Consider the following 14,557-nt stretch of genomic DNA (forward strand, 5'->3'; position numbering starts at 1 on the left):
CTGCTCAGCCGGGTCACGGCTGCCGCTGGCCTTCTCGGGTTGACCGTTTGCCCCTTGCCTGCTTCCCTGTGGGAGCTGGCAGTGCAAGGGGAGTGCCACGAAGCAGCCTTCCTTCTTGGCCTGCCCTCCACACAATTCTGCCTTTAGTAGAAGAAACTCAGCCTCATAGAGCAGCAGATTGAGCAGAGTAACGAATTGTTTTCACAATAGATTAGTGACAATCCATGTCCATTTTGGAATAATCATTTAGCTCAGTGAATGTACTTGGACTTTTTTCATCTTGTACTGTATTTTTCGGGAGTCTTACTGATTTTGTTCACCTAATGCTCAAATAAACCTAAACATATAAAAGTGTTTATTTTTTGCAAATGTCACCTACCATTCTCACATAGGTATTTATACTTTTAGAATAAGGTCTTCAAGGCCATATAACTGGCTCATAGAAAGAAGAAATATAAATGGTCAGTAGGCATATGGGAAAATGTTATCTCATAATTATTTTAAAAATGAAGAATTAAAAGAATTTGTAACCTGTCTTGTTGGAAACAGCTTTGACTAAGTGATGAGAGCCAGTGCTGGCACATGGAGGGAGCTGGAGTTCTTGAGGTCAAGTGGAGGTGTTAGTTCGCTGTGATCTTTCTGGAGAGAAATTTAGAAATACAAAGACATAAAAATAAATGTTGGCCCTGTGATTTTTTTTTTTTTTTTTTACTTTTAACTCTGTTCTAAGGAGATAGTTATATTCAGATTGTATGTACAGAGTATTTTAGTACTAGGAAACAATGGAAAACAGTAAGGATTTGGTATTGGAGGCTATCAGCAGCCTTTAAAAATATGTGGAAGAATGTTCATTGACAGGTAAAATGTTCATAGTAAGGGGAAAGCAGGCTGTAAAGTGGTATGGGTACTGTGAACCCCCAGTGTACCCTCTCTCTTTTTGGAAAACCTGACATACCACCATATTGAAAGTGGCACTGGGCTCATACATGATCTTTTAAAATTCTCTTGTGTGTGCTTTCTAGATTTTTGGTATAGAACATGCATTTTAAAATAGTTGATTTTTATTAGTGTTCCTTAAGCAAATGTAAGTCCTGGTTATGCTCCATTGTAAAATTCTGCCTTTCACTACTGACCTGGTACTATTAAAATAGTTTTTAGGATTGAGAAATTGTGTCTGTCTTCAAGAGAGAACCCACAGAAATTTAATCATGTTTCATGGTTGCCTCTTGAAATGATTGTTCTTGTTTGTATAAATATATCTTCAGCTTTTTTTCTTCTAAATTTGATTCGTGGTGTATATACTTAGAGCACTTTGCATTTTAAAACAAATTTCACCGTTAATCACAATTAGTTGCAACCCATCAGTCTTTGCTTTTGAAATAGGCTATTAAGTTTGCATTTATTTACTTTGTATGGGATATTCCTTTTCAGAAGCATGCCACAACCTAGAGAGAACTTGACTCTCATAACTTGCCACACCAGCTGTGTAGAATGGTAGGTGGGCTGCTCTTACCGGTTTGCACTGGGGGTACATTTGTTGACATGTGAAGACAGGAGGTATTTCTAATGCAGCTTTTAGTGCAGAGTCTTTACAGATTATTTTAATAAGTTCATTGTTTAAATTTCTACTGTAAGTTCTAGTTAGGTAAGAAGTGATAGTGGAAAATGGCTCTGTTCTGTACAGTTTTACTTCAATTTTCTTTTCTTTTTTTTAAATTTATAATACATTTTATTTTGTTAAAAGGTTAACAGTTACTGTTTAATTAAAGGTTGGTAGATTGACAAGCTTAAATGAGCAGGTAGATAAGTTACAGGATGGCCAAAATGATTTTAAAATCTAATATTACAAAGTAGCTATTTCACGCACATATATCTATCTAAACATAAGAATGGATAAATCGACATTCTATGAAAAGGCAGAAAACAAACAAGAAAATAAAAAAATTTTCGTTCTGTGCTTTCACTTTGATCCTAGTTGTGTCTGTTTTGATTCATTATGGTTTGAGGATTCAGAAAAGCAGAATGCATAAATTCAGCTCATCTTCTCATCTTCCCTTTGAGACTTGGCTCTTTTGAATAGAGAGGAGTGCACCTTCTTCGGCTTGGCAGTTCTAAAGATAGTTCTTCTGACTTATTTTCCGATTTAGTTATGTTATTTGAAATGAAACTGGTATTAGTCAAGTCCTGCAGTGTTCTACCACCTATTTCTGATTTTTGTGTTCTTCAGTTGACTTTGAATTTCATCCCTTTCATCTTCTCATCCACATCATCACTTACTTGAAAGTTTGGTGAGCATTCCAGGACAAAATTTTCTTTTATTATCAGATTTTTACTAGAAGAAATACTCAAGGGTATTGAACCCTCATGAATACTATTAAAGGACGTATTTTGTATGTTAGGTGAATTTATCTGAGATAAAGATTTAAACACTTTTGTGTAAGAGTCTAGCTGAATTTTGCCAATTTTCTCATTTTCCAAATTTTTTTCAGCATTGCCTTGCTCGGATTCAGCTGTTATTTCCTGAACATGGTCAGATATTATGTCCATTACTTCATGACTACCTGGAGAAGGATCTATGAAGGTTTTCCTTTTCTTTGATTTGGACATCACTTTATTTACTTTTTTGACCTGACACTCTCCTTTCATCCCTTCCACAAAAGGAATATCTCCTCTTTTATTCAGACTTGTAGTGCTTTTTTGCTCTGGATTCTTATGTGGTTCCTTTTGGTTACCAGGATCAGAATCTGCCTCATTAATATGTTTTAAACCTGATTCTACGGAAATAGATGTCAGTGAAGACCCTGTTAAGTGCAAAATAGGTCTGTTTTTTCCTTTTGCCAAAATGTTCTTTGTCTTGCCTGATGATTCTTTCCTAGTGTTTTTAACTAGTTTACAAGGATTTGAAACTTGATCACAATTTTCCTTTTCATTACTATTGCTTTCCATACAGTATCCACTGATAATACTTTGGCATTCAAGTCTTTGTTTAAATTTATTTATTTCAAAATCAAGAACTTTTGTACAGATTTCTGGGCCATGAACATCTTTGTCATTATCCCCACATAGTTGGTACATTTGAGAAATTATTTCTGTCTTCCAATTTACTTTCTGCCTAAGCTTCTTATCTATTTTTGATTCATTTTGACAAGCAGGTTGCCTATCATGGACTTGCTTTTTCACCCCCAAAACATTCTGAGGATCACAGTCATATAGGTTTCCACTATCTTTGGAAGAAAAGGCAGGTGTTTGAAACTCACTGGGGTCTTTCAGGTTTTCAGGGATAACTTCTTCATCCTTCTGGGTTAGGAAAAAAGAGTTGCTCTTCTCTGGGCAAAACAGATTTTTGTCGTTATCTAAATAGTTCACTTCAGAAATTATTTCTGTCTTCCAATTTACTTTCTGCCTAAGGTTATTAACTTTTGATTCATTTTGATGAACAGGGCACACATCAGTGATCTGCTTTTGCAAATCTAACACATTCTGGGTCTCATCACCACACAGGTTTCCATTACCTATGGCAAAAAGAGAAAGTTTTTGAAACTCATTTGAAGTTTCCAGAGATGGTTTCTTTACCCTGTTGGGTTTCAAAGGAAAAGTTACCATTTTCTAGGCCATGCACATCTTTAGCATCATTCCCACAAATATGGTTTATTACAGAAATTATTTCCGTCTTCCGATTTACTTTCTGCCTAAGCTTTTTTATTTTTGATTCATTTTGCTGAGCAGGTTGCATTCCAGTGACATGCCTTTTCAAATCCAACATATTCTGAGTCTCATAATCAAATAAACTTCCGTTACCTTTGGTGGGAAGATCAGCTGTTTGAAATTCATTTGTGACTTCCAGGTTTTCAGAAGTGGTTTCTTTATCCTTTTGGTTTGGGAATAAGTTACCTTTTTCTAAATTATGAATCACAAATGTCTGTCTAGAAGCCTTACATTTTTTATCAGCTAGAGAAGTCTGACCCACACCAAATTTACTCTCCTGCTGGGCTTTATCTGAACTTTGGGAGAAAGAGTGTATTTCCTCTTGCTCATTTGTGACATGTGTTCTTTTCTTTTTTTTATTATACCGTGTACTTTGTCTGTCATCTTGATCACAGCCATTAGGAAGGGTTATTTTCTTCAGTGTGTTCAACTGAGTCAGCTGTTAAGTATTGAAAATAAAATCTGGATCTTCTGAATCCCCTTTGCCATCAAGGACAACAGATCTTTTTGCTGGTCCATTTCCCATCTTGTCTTCAATATCCACATCTGAACAGTTTTTAAACTTTCTCTTTGGTCCTTCTCTCTTTCTGTGTGAGCTTGAGTCTTTTACTTTTCTGAAAGGTTTTATTCCACAATCATTTGGTTTTACATTACTTTTATTTTTATTGCTTGTTGAAACTGTAACAATTGTGCTTACTTCAGTAGCAGTTAAATCCATGTCAGCATCATACACAGTTTTCTGCAACTGAAAGGCCTCATTACTCTGCCCTTGATTCTTGCACTCTGCAGTAGGGTCACTAGCAGACTCACATGAGTCAGGAAGACATTGTATGCTTCTCTGCACTGGAATATTTGCTTCATTAGTAGGATCTTTGATCTCATTATTCCAACGTAATTCTGGACTTGAAATCCACTGTTGACCTAAATCTATCACACAGGGACTGTCTGCAGAGGGATTATTTGATTCCCGAGATGATATACGTTTTTTCCTTTCAGTTATATTACTAGGAAATGGTTTCTCCTTTTTGTGGCTGATTAACTGGGCACTTCTCATTTCACTCTTTAGAGAACTCTTGGAACTTCTGTCTGAGTGGGAATGGGAATGGCTTTCTTTGGGAAGTGTATCAACAACAGAAGAAATATGTTCTGAATCATCTAAACCAAATACATTCTGATTGTTTTCTTTAGGAAAGAACAATTCCAAATTATACTGAGCTGATAATTGTTGTCTTGTTGATACCAAAGAGGAACTGTCAGGTGATGTCTTTGACATAACATTGTTGTCACATTGCATTTTCTCTTTATCTTCATCATCATCATCATCATTTGAAGTTAATGGAACCCTCAGAAAAAGTACTCATTTCAATTGCGGTTATCAAGTTATTATTCATGAGTGCTTCTATTTCTATAAGCTTCTTATTCAAATTATTTAGCTTTAGGAGAAGAAATGTGTTCTCAAAATTCAGTTTCTCCACTTCTTTTTGCAATAGCATCTTTTCAGTTGTGATTCTTCAAGAATTCTCTTTCTCTTTACTAAGAGCCTGAGCTAATGCCCTGTTATTGTGCTTTAAAGAAATTTTGAAAATAGAAGAATTGTTTATTATTTTTGTTTTGATTTTTGAAGCAAGTGAAACATTCAACTTAGCAGTCTTTGAAATTCGTTTGTCTTTCACACGTCTCTTATTTCCTGAGGTAAAAAGTGAGCCAGTTTCTGTCACTGGGTACTCCATCACGCTTTTCCAGCGTGGGAGCTCCCCGTGCCGGGAGCTCACTTCAATTTTCTTTTAGAAAATGAAAATGGTTTGAGTTTGGTACCTAAACATTTTACAGATTGATTCCCCAAGGTGTGTTTACTTTAGACATAAGGCAAGGTGCTGTGGGTAACAAGACACTGGGACAGCCACCTTCCCTGAGGTGTTTGCAGTCCTCGCGGAGGGCAGGCGCCTCCCATAGTAGGTAAGGAACAGTTCTACCGCAGTTGGCGGCCTCGAAGGCTCGGGAAATGCCTTCAGGGTGGTGAGCAAGCATCCCTGGCTCTGCCTGAGACCCCTTTGCATTGCATCTGATGTGACCACTTACACATCACTTGTCCATATTAACCATGCAAAAAGTATCCCTTGGCAAGTGATTAAACAGTTCTAGGGTGATAGAAGACTTGTATGGCCTATTTTGAAGGCAGAACCAGGCTTGGCTCCTTAACACAAGCTGCCACCCCACTTTACCACTTCCTGGCCTGCCTGTGGTAAGAGGCCTGGACAGACATCTGATTCTGAGAGACCCAGATATCTGTGTGGATTCCCATCCACTTTCTGTCTTTGGCTATGTTGCCAAAGAAGCTCTTCCAGAGAACCTTTTGAAAAGACTCTCAGAGTTTTAAAACTCAAATACGTGGATTTGTTAGACACTGGCTGCCTTACAGAACAGCTAATCCATTGACTGCTTGGAATGAAGCCTCTATTTTATTGCCCTTTAGATTTTGTTTATTTTTAACTCTTGATGGCCTTTTCCTTATTCTCTCAATTCCTATATTTAACTTCATTTTGTTCTTTGCTTTAAAAATAGTTTTAGATGTGCTTTTATTTTGCTTTTATACTCATCAAAGTAAATGATTTATTAATGGAATTGTGAACGTGTTGGGATGGTGGGTGGTAAGCATGCTTTCTGTGAACAAAAGGAGCCCTGCTTCATGCAGACAGAGAGCGCAGCTGGAGGCCTGAGGCCTCTAGTTTCCCCCAGCGGAAAGTGCACACCAGCAACTCAGGAATGCAGCAGTGAGAGGCTTGCACACGGGCTAATCCACTCTTGCAGGTGGCGCCCCTGCACCCTCTGCCCTGTGGAGCCTTTATTCATGTGTCACCAATGAGTCCCAAGGCAAGACTGGGTCCCCTGTTAGATGACTGACTTATCTCTAGCAGCTTCTGATACGCATTAAGACTTTGCTTTTTCCTTTTCTGATAACATTTTCCTACACAGGATAGATGACTTAAAGCGAAGACAAAAAAAACAGGAAGTGAGAATCTTGTGTAGCCGAAGTGGTGTGAGTCTGTCCAGATGGGCAGGCCGTGATTGTCCTCTGCTACTCAGCCTGGATTCAGAGCACAGTTGATAGTTGGTGCCATTCTTGTGTAAAAGGTGGTTCTAGTCCCTCAAAAATATATACCTGTTAGCATCTCCCACATAAGCTTCATGTCTGCACAGCAAGTACAGGTCCCCAGGCCAGCATTTTTACACGAGGAATAGTCAGGCTTCAGGCTGAACTCTTCCCAGCGGGACACAGCTGCACATTTTGTGGATTCAAACTCTTTGCGGTAGGAACCACGTGAACTCGAGAGTAGTTCCAGTGCGGGGTTTTTTAAAATAAGATTTTCGTTTTTAGACACATAGTCCTGTTGTAAAATTTAGAAGTCCAGAGGTGCACATGGAAAATACATGTCCTTCCCATCATGTTCTGTTGGCGTCTCGGCGTCCCAGGCGGTCCCTGTAACTGCTTTCTCAGGTCTGTCTCTGTGTGTTATCTACACAGACCTACATACACACGGAAAATGAATGTTTATAACTTAAAACAAGCTTTACATAAACAAATTCCCAATTGTAAGTATACATGTATCTGTAGACTTTTTGTTTTTTATATGTGATCCCTAGTCATTGATCCTTATAGAGAACTTGCTCAGAAACATCCTGTGAGTGAACAGAAATGGTCTCCTGGCTTCTCATCACTTTTGGCTTGTAGCTAACCACTTGTAATTGTTGTGCGATCTGGAAACAAACATCCTTGTTAGAGTAAACAAAAATTCATTTATCCTTGATTACTTAGATGGTACTTATTATACTTTAGTCAGAATTAGGAATTGGCTCCCCAGTTGGTTCTGTTACCCAAATGCTGTTAGAAATGCTGAAGATAAAATACTCTGAAACCAATTATTTTTGTATAATGTGTTTATTTCTAGTAACTCATAGGTAGGTCCATTTTTTAGGTAAATTTCAGGGTATCTGACTTAGATATTATAATTTTGTATCCTGTTTTATATTCCTGTTCTGTGGTTATTTATTCTGGCTTGTGTTTTTTAATTTTCCTATTACGTTGTGGGCACTCTTGTAAGCTATCTCAAATGTCTAATAAATGAAGTGGAGGATGTACATGTACACACGGGTGTATGTGTGAAGGAATATTTACAAGGGGAATTTTTATGGCCTCATTTCATTAATGACAAAGTATATGAGGGAAGTACAGACAGCTAAGACTGTAGAGAAAGGAGAAAGATTTTGACACGGCCAAGGTTGGGAAGTTTCATGAACCGGTAGAATTTAAGTCTCTCTCAAAGACTGAATATCCAGAAGGGATAAAAGTCTTGCAGAGTTTTGCTGGAGGGAGAACGATGAATGTGCATGTGGGAAGTAGCACTTTCAGAGGACATGGCCTTGGGTAGCTGGAATAGACACCGTAAGAATAATCAGAGGAGGTGTTTAGCTTGGATAAAGGATGAGGCTAGATTGTGGTGAACCTTGAAAACCAGGTAAATGAGTTTGTACTTGTCTTTTTTTTTTTAAGGGTGTTGTAAGTCCATAGCAATGGATATATTACTTGAGAATTAATGACTTGTCAAAACAAGTTTTAGGAGGATTAATCTGGAAACCAAATGGGATTACAACAGGAAAGTGATCAAAGGCAGGGAGAGACCAGCGTGGTGTTAGTAGTCATCCAGATGTGATGTTGTGTAAGTTCTGAACTGGGGTAGTGGTGACAGAAATATGAAACGAGAAGCAGGTTTCTGGGCTTCTGGTTAAAGATGAAATTTAACGTTTTGACTTTCCTATTTGGGACATCACTAAAATGACAGTAAAAGGAGTTTTAGGTGAATGAAGACCAAGAATGGAAGAGAACAGACACCATAGATGAGAATCCAACATTTTTTTTTGAAGGATGGAAAGCAGATCGAGGCAGGGTACTGATTATTGGGCTATAGGAAGCCTCAGTTTACAGGGTACTCAGGAGGATGCTGTCAAGGGAGCTGCTGGCCCTGCAAACCAGAGAGGCTCGGGATCTGAAGGTTCCAGTTTGGCAGAGGGTGGAGACTGGCCCAGATGCTTAGCAGATGAGGGATAGACTCAAAATCTGCGAGGTTAAGAGTCCCTCATCTCCTTCTACTCCTAAGTACAGAATACTTGAAAGCAAGAGCCTGCATCCCAGCAGACTTGTTGCTTGTATTCAGAGCACATTGAATGGGAATGTCTCAGAGACTGGGGGGCAGGAGGCCCAGCAGAGGTTGGCATAAATAGGAACTATCAGCAGTGGTTGGGATAGAAAGCTAGCATTCAGAGTGATGGGTCTCCATATCCTTAACTAAAAAACTGGTGGTCATGCGGGAGACTGAACAGTTATCTGGAAAAAGTACACGCGGCCCTGAAAAACAATTGTGTTTACTGACATGAGAGGATATGGCAGTGAAGTGGCCTGCTCCCGGGTGAGTCACCAAGCCTGGCCCACCCACCCCGCTCAGGATGGTGGTGTTTCCCGTTGGCACTTAGTACATTATCATTACGAGTACTGAGGATTAATAGTTGTATGAAAGAACAGAATGAACAGATATACAGCAAAAGGGACCAGGAAGAAACTGATACGCAGGGAACACAAGGAAATGTTTTAAAAATAAACATCGTCAGACAAAGAAGCTTCTTATTACTGCAGTAAGTAGGAACAGGATGCTATGCAGAAGGAACGCATTTGGAACGGTAACTCAGATTTTAAAAAGAAAAGAAATACAGAAGTTTGGAGAACAGTTAAAAGTAAAAGGACAAGAAACTTTGGAGACTGAGGATAACACAGGAGGCCTAATATCTGACTGTTAGGAATTATAGAGAAAAATAGATTTTTTAAATTTATAATACCTTTGTAGGGAGAGAATATAAAATAATTTCCCAGAACGGAAAATGCTAAATCTTTAGTACCCAAGATAATTAAAAAGAAAGGTGGATACCAGGAACAAAATCAGGAAGTTTATGCACCAAGTATTAAGAGATATCTAGAAACCTGTGGTTTGAATTTAAGAGAGGAGAATAAACTTCCCTGATTAATATTCCCTTTAGGTCTAGAGAACAGCCCGTCTAAATTGGCACTAAAAGGCTTGGAAGCTATAATGATTGTTGCCAGAATTAAGACCATGGGTGTGATGAGTGAAACCCAGCCTTAAATTAGAGTACATATAGGACATACCAAAGCCCTAAGCCCTGTGTCCTTATGAAGAGGCACAGTTAAGGAAGATCACCATATTTTAGCAGCCTCACATGTTAAAACAACTGGACTGACCACTGTCTTACCTGATTAGCCTATTATACATAATTAGCCAGAGCACCACTATAGTAAATCTTAACAAAAGACGAAAGTTGTACCCAGGCATTTGTTCAGTAGTTTCATAAATCCTGGGTTTGTATCTTTGCATTTGATTTTAGATAATAAAGCATTTATAATTGTCTTTGGTGGATGACATCAGAGGTTCAAATGTTTTTATGTTGTGTTTTGAAGGTTGTTATATTTTGTTTAGTTTTAACCTTTTGTTATAAAGAATGTCAAATATACAGAAAGCTTAAGAGAACTTTATAGTGAGGACCCATATTCTACAACTGACATTTTACTGTCTGCTTAGTCACCACCTACCTATCTGTTCTGAATCCCTCCTATCCATCTTAATTGATACATTTCAGGGTAAGTTGTAGACACTAATTAGTCTTCTCCCTGAATATTTAGGCATGTACATCATTAGTTTGATACTTGCTCTATAGTTGACATTAGATAAATTTTGACTAGGACATTTGCCTGTGTAACCCAAGCCCTACCAATATATAGAACATTATCATCCCCACAGAAAGTTCTGTCCTGCTTCCCAATTAATCCTTGCCTCCTCCAAGTCAACCACCATGGATTACTTTGACCTGTCCTTGAACTTCACCTAAGGACAAATATAGAGTTTATACTCCTTCATGTAAGATGGCTTTAACTTTGGTTGTTTTTGACATTTATCCATGTTATTTGCAAGTATCTGAAGTCTGTCCCTTTTTATTGCTGTGTACTATTCAATTGTATGAATACCACAGTTTCTTTATTCATTCTTCTAATGATAGGTGGTCACCAGGACTGTTTCTAGTTTTGAGCTATAATGTATGAAACTACTGTGAACATCTAAGTGCATATGTTTTTATGGACATAATATTCTTGTATTTCTTGGGTAAATATGTAGCAGTGGGATTGCTGGATTATATGGTAATAGTATTGACACTAATTCATGTTGGATACTGATTGGCATTTTCCTTGTTTTGTATTTTGTAGTTTCTTGATTACTGTGGCATTAACTTTATAAAAAACTGACAAGACACTTCCCAAAGTTTTTTACCATTTTGATTTAATATGAGCAATGTTTGAGAGAAGTTCTAGGTGTTCCACAATTTCACCAATACTTAGTATGCCAGTCTTTTTAATTTTAGCCATCCTTGTGTGTGTGGTATATCTTATGGTTTTAATTTGCATTTCCCTATCAGTGACATTGAATCCCTTTTCAGATGGTAGTGAACCATTTGTTTATCTTCTTTGGTAAAGTTTCCCAGTCTTTTGCTTTCTTTTTTTTTACATTTTTGGATTAATATGCTTTTTATTGTGTGTTGTAGGAGCTCTTTGTATATTTAGGATACCAGCGTTTTGCCCAGATATGGTTTATTGATATTTTCTCCCATTCTGAGGCTTACTATTCCTTTTCTTAATGATGTCATTGGGCAAGCAGATGTTTTTTATGATGAAACCTAATTTATTTTAATTTTCTTTTACATTTATTGCCTTTTGTGATCTATAAGGCACAAGATCTTGCCTAGATCACAAAGATCCTTTTTTATTTTTTCTCCCCAGAAAGCTTTATGGTTTGCACTTTCATAAATAGGTCTGTGATCCCTCTTGAGTGAACTTTGGTATATGGTGTGAGGTAGGGCTTGAGGTTAATTTTTACCACCATGTGGATATCCCAAGTTCCTAGTATCATTTGTTGAAAAGACTTTTCCCCAAAAGATCACCTTAGTGCCTTTGTTGAACTTAAATGATAATGTAAGTATGGTTCTACTTCTAGAATAGTTTCTTTGATCTGTATAGCCATCCTAAAGGAATGTCATATTATTAATTTGATTTATGTTTTATGAAATATTTTTGCATGTTCATGTTGGATATTGATTGGCATTTTCCTTGTTTTGTATTCTGTAGTTTCTTGATTACTGTGGCATTATAAAAACTCTTGAAGTCAGGTGGTATGTCTTCCAGGTTTGCCCCCTGACCACCACCATTATTTTTACTATTCTAGGAGCTTTGCATTTTTCTATAAATTTTATATTCAGCTTGCCAATTTCTACTCTAAATTTCAATTGGGATTACATTGAACTTTTTAAAATAATGATTTCATTGAAATATAATTCACAGGCTGTATAATTAATCCATTTAAAGTGTACATTTCTGTGATTTTTAGTATATTCACAGATATGTTCAACCATCACTACATTCAATTTTAGAACATTTTCATTATCTCAAAAAGAAGCCCTATACCCTTTAGCTATCACCCCATTACTTCTTCACCTACTACTAATCTTTCTGTCTCTGTAGCTTTGTCTCTTTTGAACATTTTACAAAATCATGTAGTATGTGGTCTTATTGACTGAATTGTATGTCCCCAAATTCATATGTTGAAGCCCTAACCCCAATTTTATAGTATTTGGAGATGGGTCCTTTGTGGGAATAATTAAGGTTAAATGAGGTCGTAAGGTGGGGTCTTAATCCTGTATGATTGGTGTCCTTTAAGAAGAGGAAGAGAACTTCTGAGCACCCTCCAAGCATGAATAGAAGAAGGGCCATGTGAAGATTCAGGGAGGAGGCAGCCATCCTCAAGCAAGGAGGAGAGCTCTCCCCAGAAACCAACCATGATGGCACCTTGATCTTGGACTTCTAGCCTCCAGAACTGTAAGAAAATAAATTACTGTTTAAGCCACCGTCTGCTGTACTTTGTTGCAGCAGCCTAAGGAGACTAATACATGTGGTCTTTCATGCCTGGCATCTTCAGTTTTCCATACTGTTTTTGAGCTTCATCCATGTTGTATATATGTCGATGTTTCATTTTTTTTTGGCCAAATAATATTCCATTGGATGGGTACACATTTTGTTTATGCATTCCTAAATTGATGGACACTTGGATTGTTTCCACCTCTTGTCTGTTATGAAATAGTACTGCTATAAACATCTGTGAACAAGTGTTTGTAGGGATATATGTTTTTATTCTCTTGGGTAGATATCTAGGAGTAGAATTTCTAGATCAGATGTATTAGCTCTGTGTTTAACCATTTGCATAGTGTTTTCCAGCGTGGCTGTACCAATGTTCTTTCCTACCAGCAGGGTATGAGAGTTCCACTTTCTCCACATCTTGACTTTTTAATTCTAGCCATCATAGTGGGCATGAAATGTTACCTCATTGTGGTTTTTATTTGCATTTCCCTGATGACATATGATGTGTCTGGCAAGTTTTATACCTTCCTTAGAGAAACATCTACTCAGATCCTTTGACCATTTTTTGACTGGGTTGTCTTTTTATAATTGAATTTAAGAGTTCTTTATTCAATATTCTAGACACAGATGCCTTATCAGGTAGATGATTTACAAATATTTTCTCCCGTTCTGTGGGTTGTCTTTTCATTTTCTTGATTGTGTTCTTTGAAACACAAATTTTTAAAATTTGGATGAAGTCCAGTTCATTGATTTTTTTTTTTCCTTTGGTGGCTTTTGCTTTCGGTGTCATATCTAAGAATCTTTTGCCAGATTCACGGTTGTGAAGATTTACTCTTTTAATTTCCTCTAAGTAGTTTATAGTTTTAACTCTTAAATTTAGGTCTTCAGTCCATTGTGAGTTAATTTTTGTATATGGTGTGAGGTAAGGGTCCAACTTCATTTGTTTGCATGTGGCTATCTAGTCCCGGCACCATTTGTTGAAAGACCATTTTATCCCCATTGAATGGTCTTGGTACCTTTCTCAAAAATCACTTGTCCACAGACACCTGGGTTCATTTCTGGAGTTTTGGTTCTGTTCCATTGATCTGTCTGTCTGTCCTGTGCCACAGACTTTAATAAAAGTCTTGATGACTGCAGTTTTGTAGTAACTTTTGAAACCATGAAGTATGAGTTCCCCAACTTTGTTTTTTTCAAGATGGTTTTGGGTCCCTTGCAATTCCATATGAATTTCAGAATCAGCTGTTCACTTCCTACAAAGAAACCAGCTGGGCTTCTGATAAGGACTGTACTGAATCTAGGTTAGTTTGGGGACTGCTACCATTGTAATAAAATTGTCCTCCTACCTTGGAGGTGTGAATTTCTTGAAAGAATTTTTAGCTCCATTCCACAAATTTTGGCTCATTATCATTTAGTTCAGCATTTTACCATTTTCTTTGTTATTTCTTCTCTGATCCTTGGATTATATAGAAATGTGTTGCTTGGTTAGAAGTATTTAGCGTTTTCCATGGTAGCTCATTGTTACTGATTTCTAATACATTCTGGTCAGAGAAAAAACTCAGTGTGATTTTAGTCCTTTAAAATGTATTGAGGGCCATTTTATTGTCCTAGAAAATGGCCTATTTGGTGAATGTATCATGTACTGTTGAAAAGAATGTGGATTCATTCTGTGTAGACAGTGGCATGCTGGAGCGGAATCTCACCTGCTTGCGGGAGATGGTCTCTCCCAAACTTCCTGTTTAATGTCCTGCTGGCAGCTTGAAATCTGCTGTGGTGGGGGTATTATACTGTGGATATCCATAGAGGCTACACAGTGGGGCATTTTCCCCCCCT

General features: G+C 37.5%; 2 protein-coding genes across 5 annotated transcripts in view; one reads left to right on the plus strand and one right to left on the minus strand.

The window, feature by feature from the left end:
- Positions 1-14,557, plus strand: part of CUL1 (cullin 1) — a 120,991-nt gene that overhangs the window by 49,722 nt on the left and 56,712 nt on the right. The window lies entirely within an intron of this gene.
- On the minus strand, positions 1,762-5,977 carry LOC118927324 (shugoshin 2-like). The gene is given in 3 exon segments (XM_036915387.2): positions 1,762-3,556; positions 3,558-5,057; positions 5,059-5,977. Coding segments are annotated over 3 exon segments (3,396 nt in total). The 5' UTR covers positions 5,436-5,977; the 3' UTR covers positions 1,762-2,037.

Source organism: Manis pentadactyla, chromosome 7, assembly GCF_030020395.1.
Source record: "Manis pentadactyla isolate mManPen7 chromosome 7, mManPen7.hap1, whole genome shotgun sequence".
NCBI lineage: Eukaryota > Metazoa > Chordata > Mammalia > Pholidota > Manidae > Manis > Manis pentadactyla.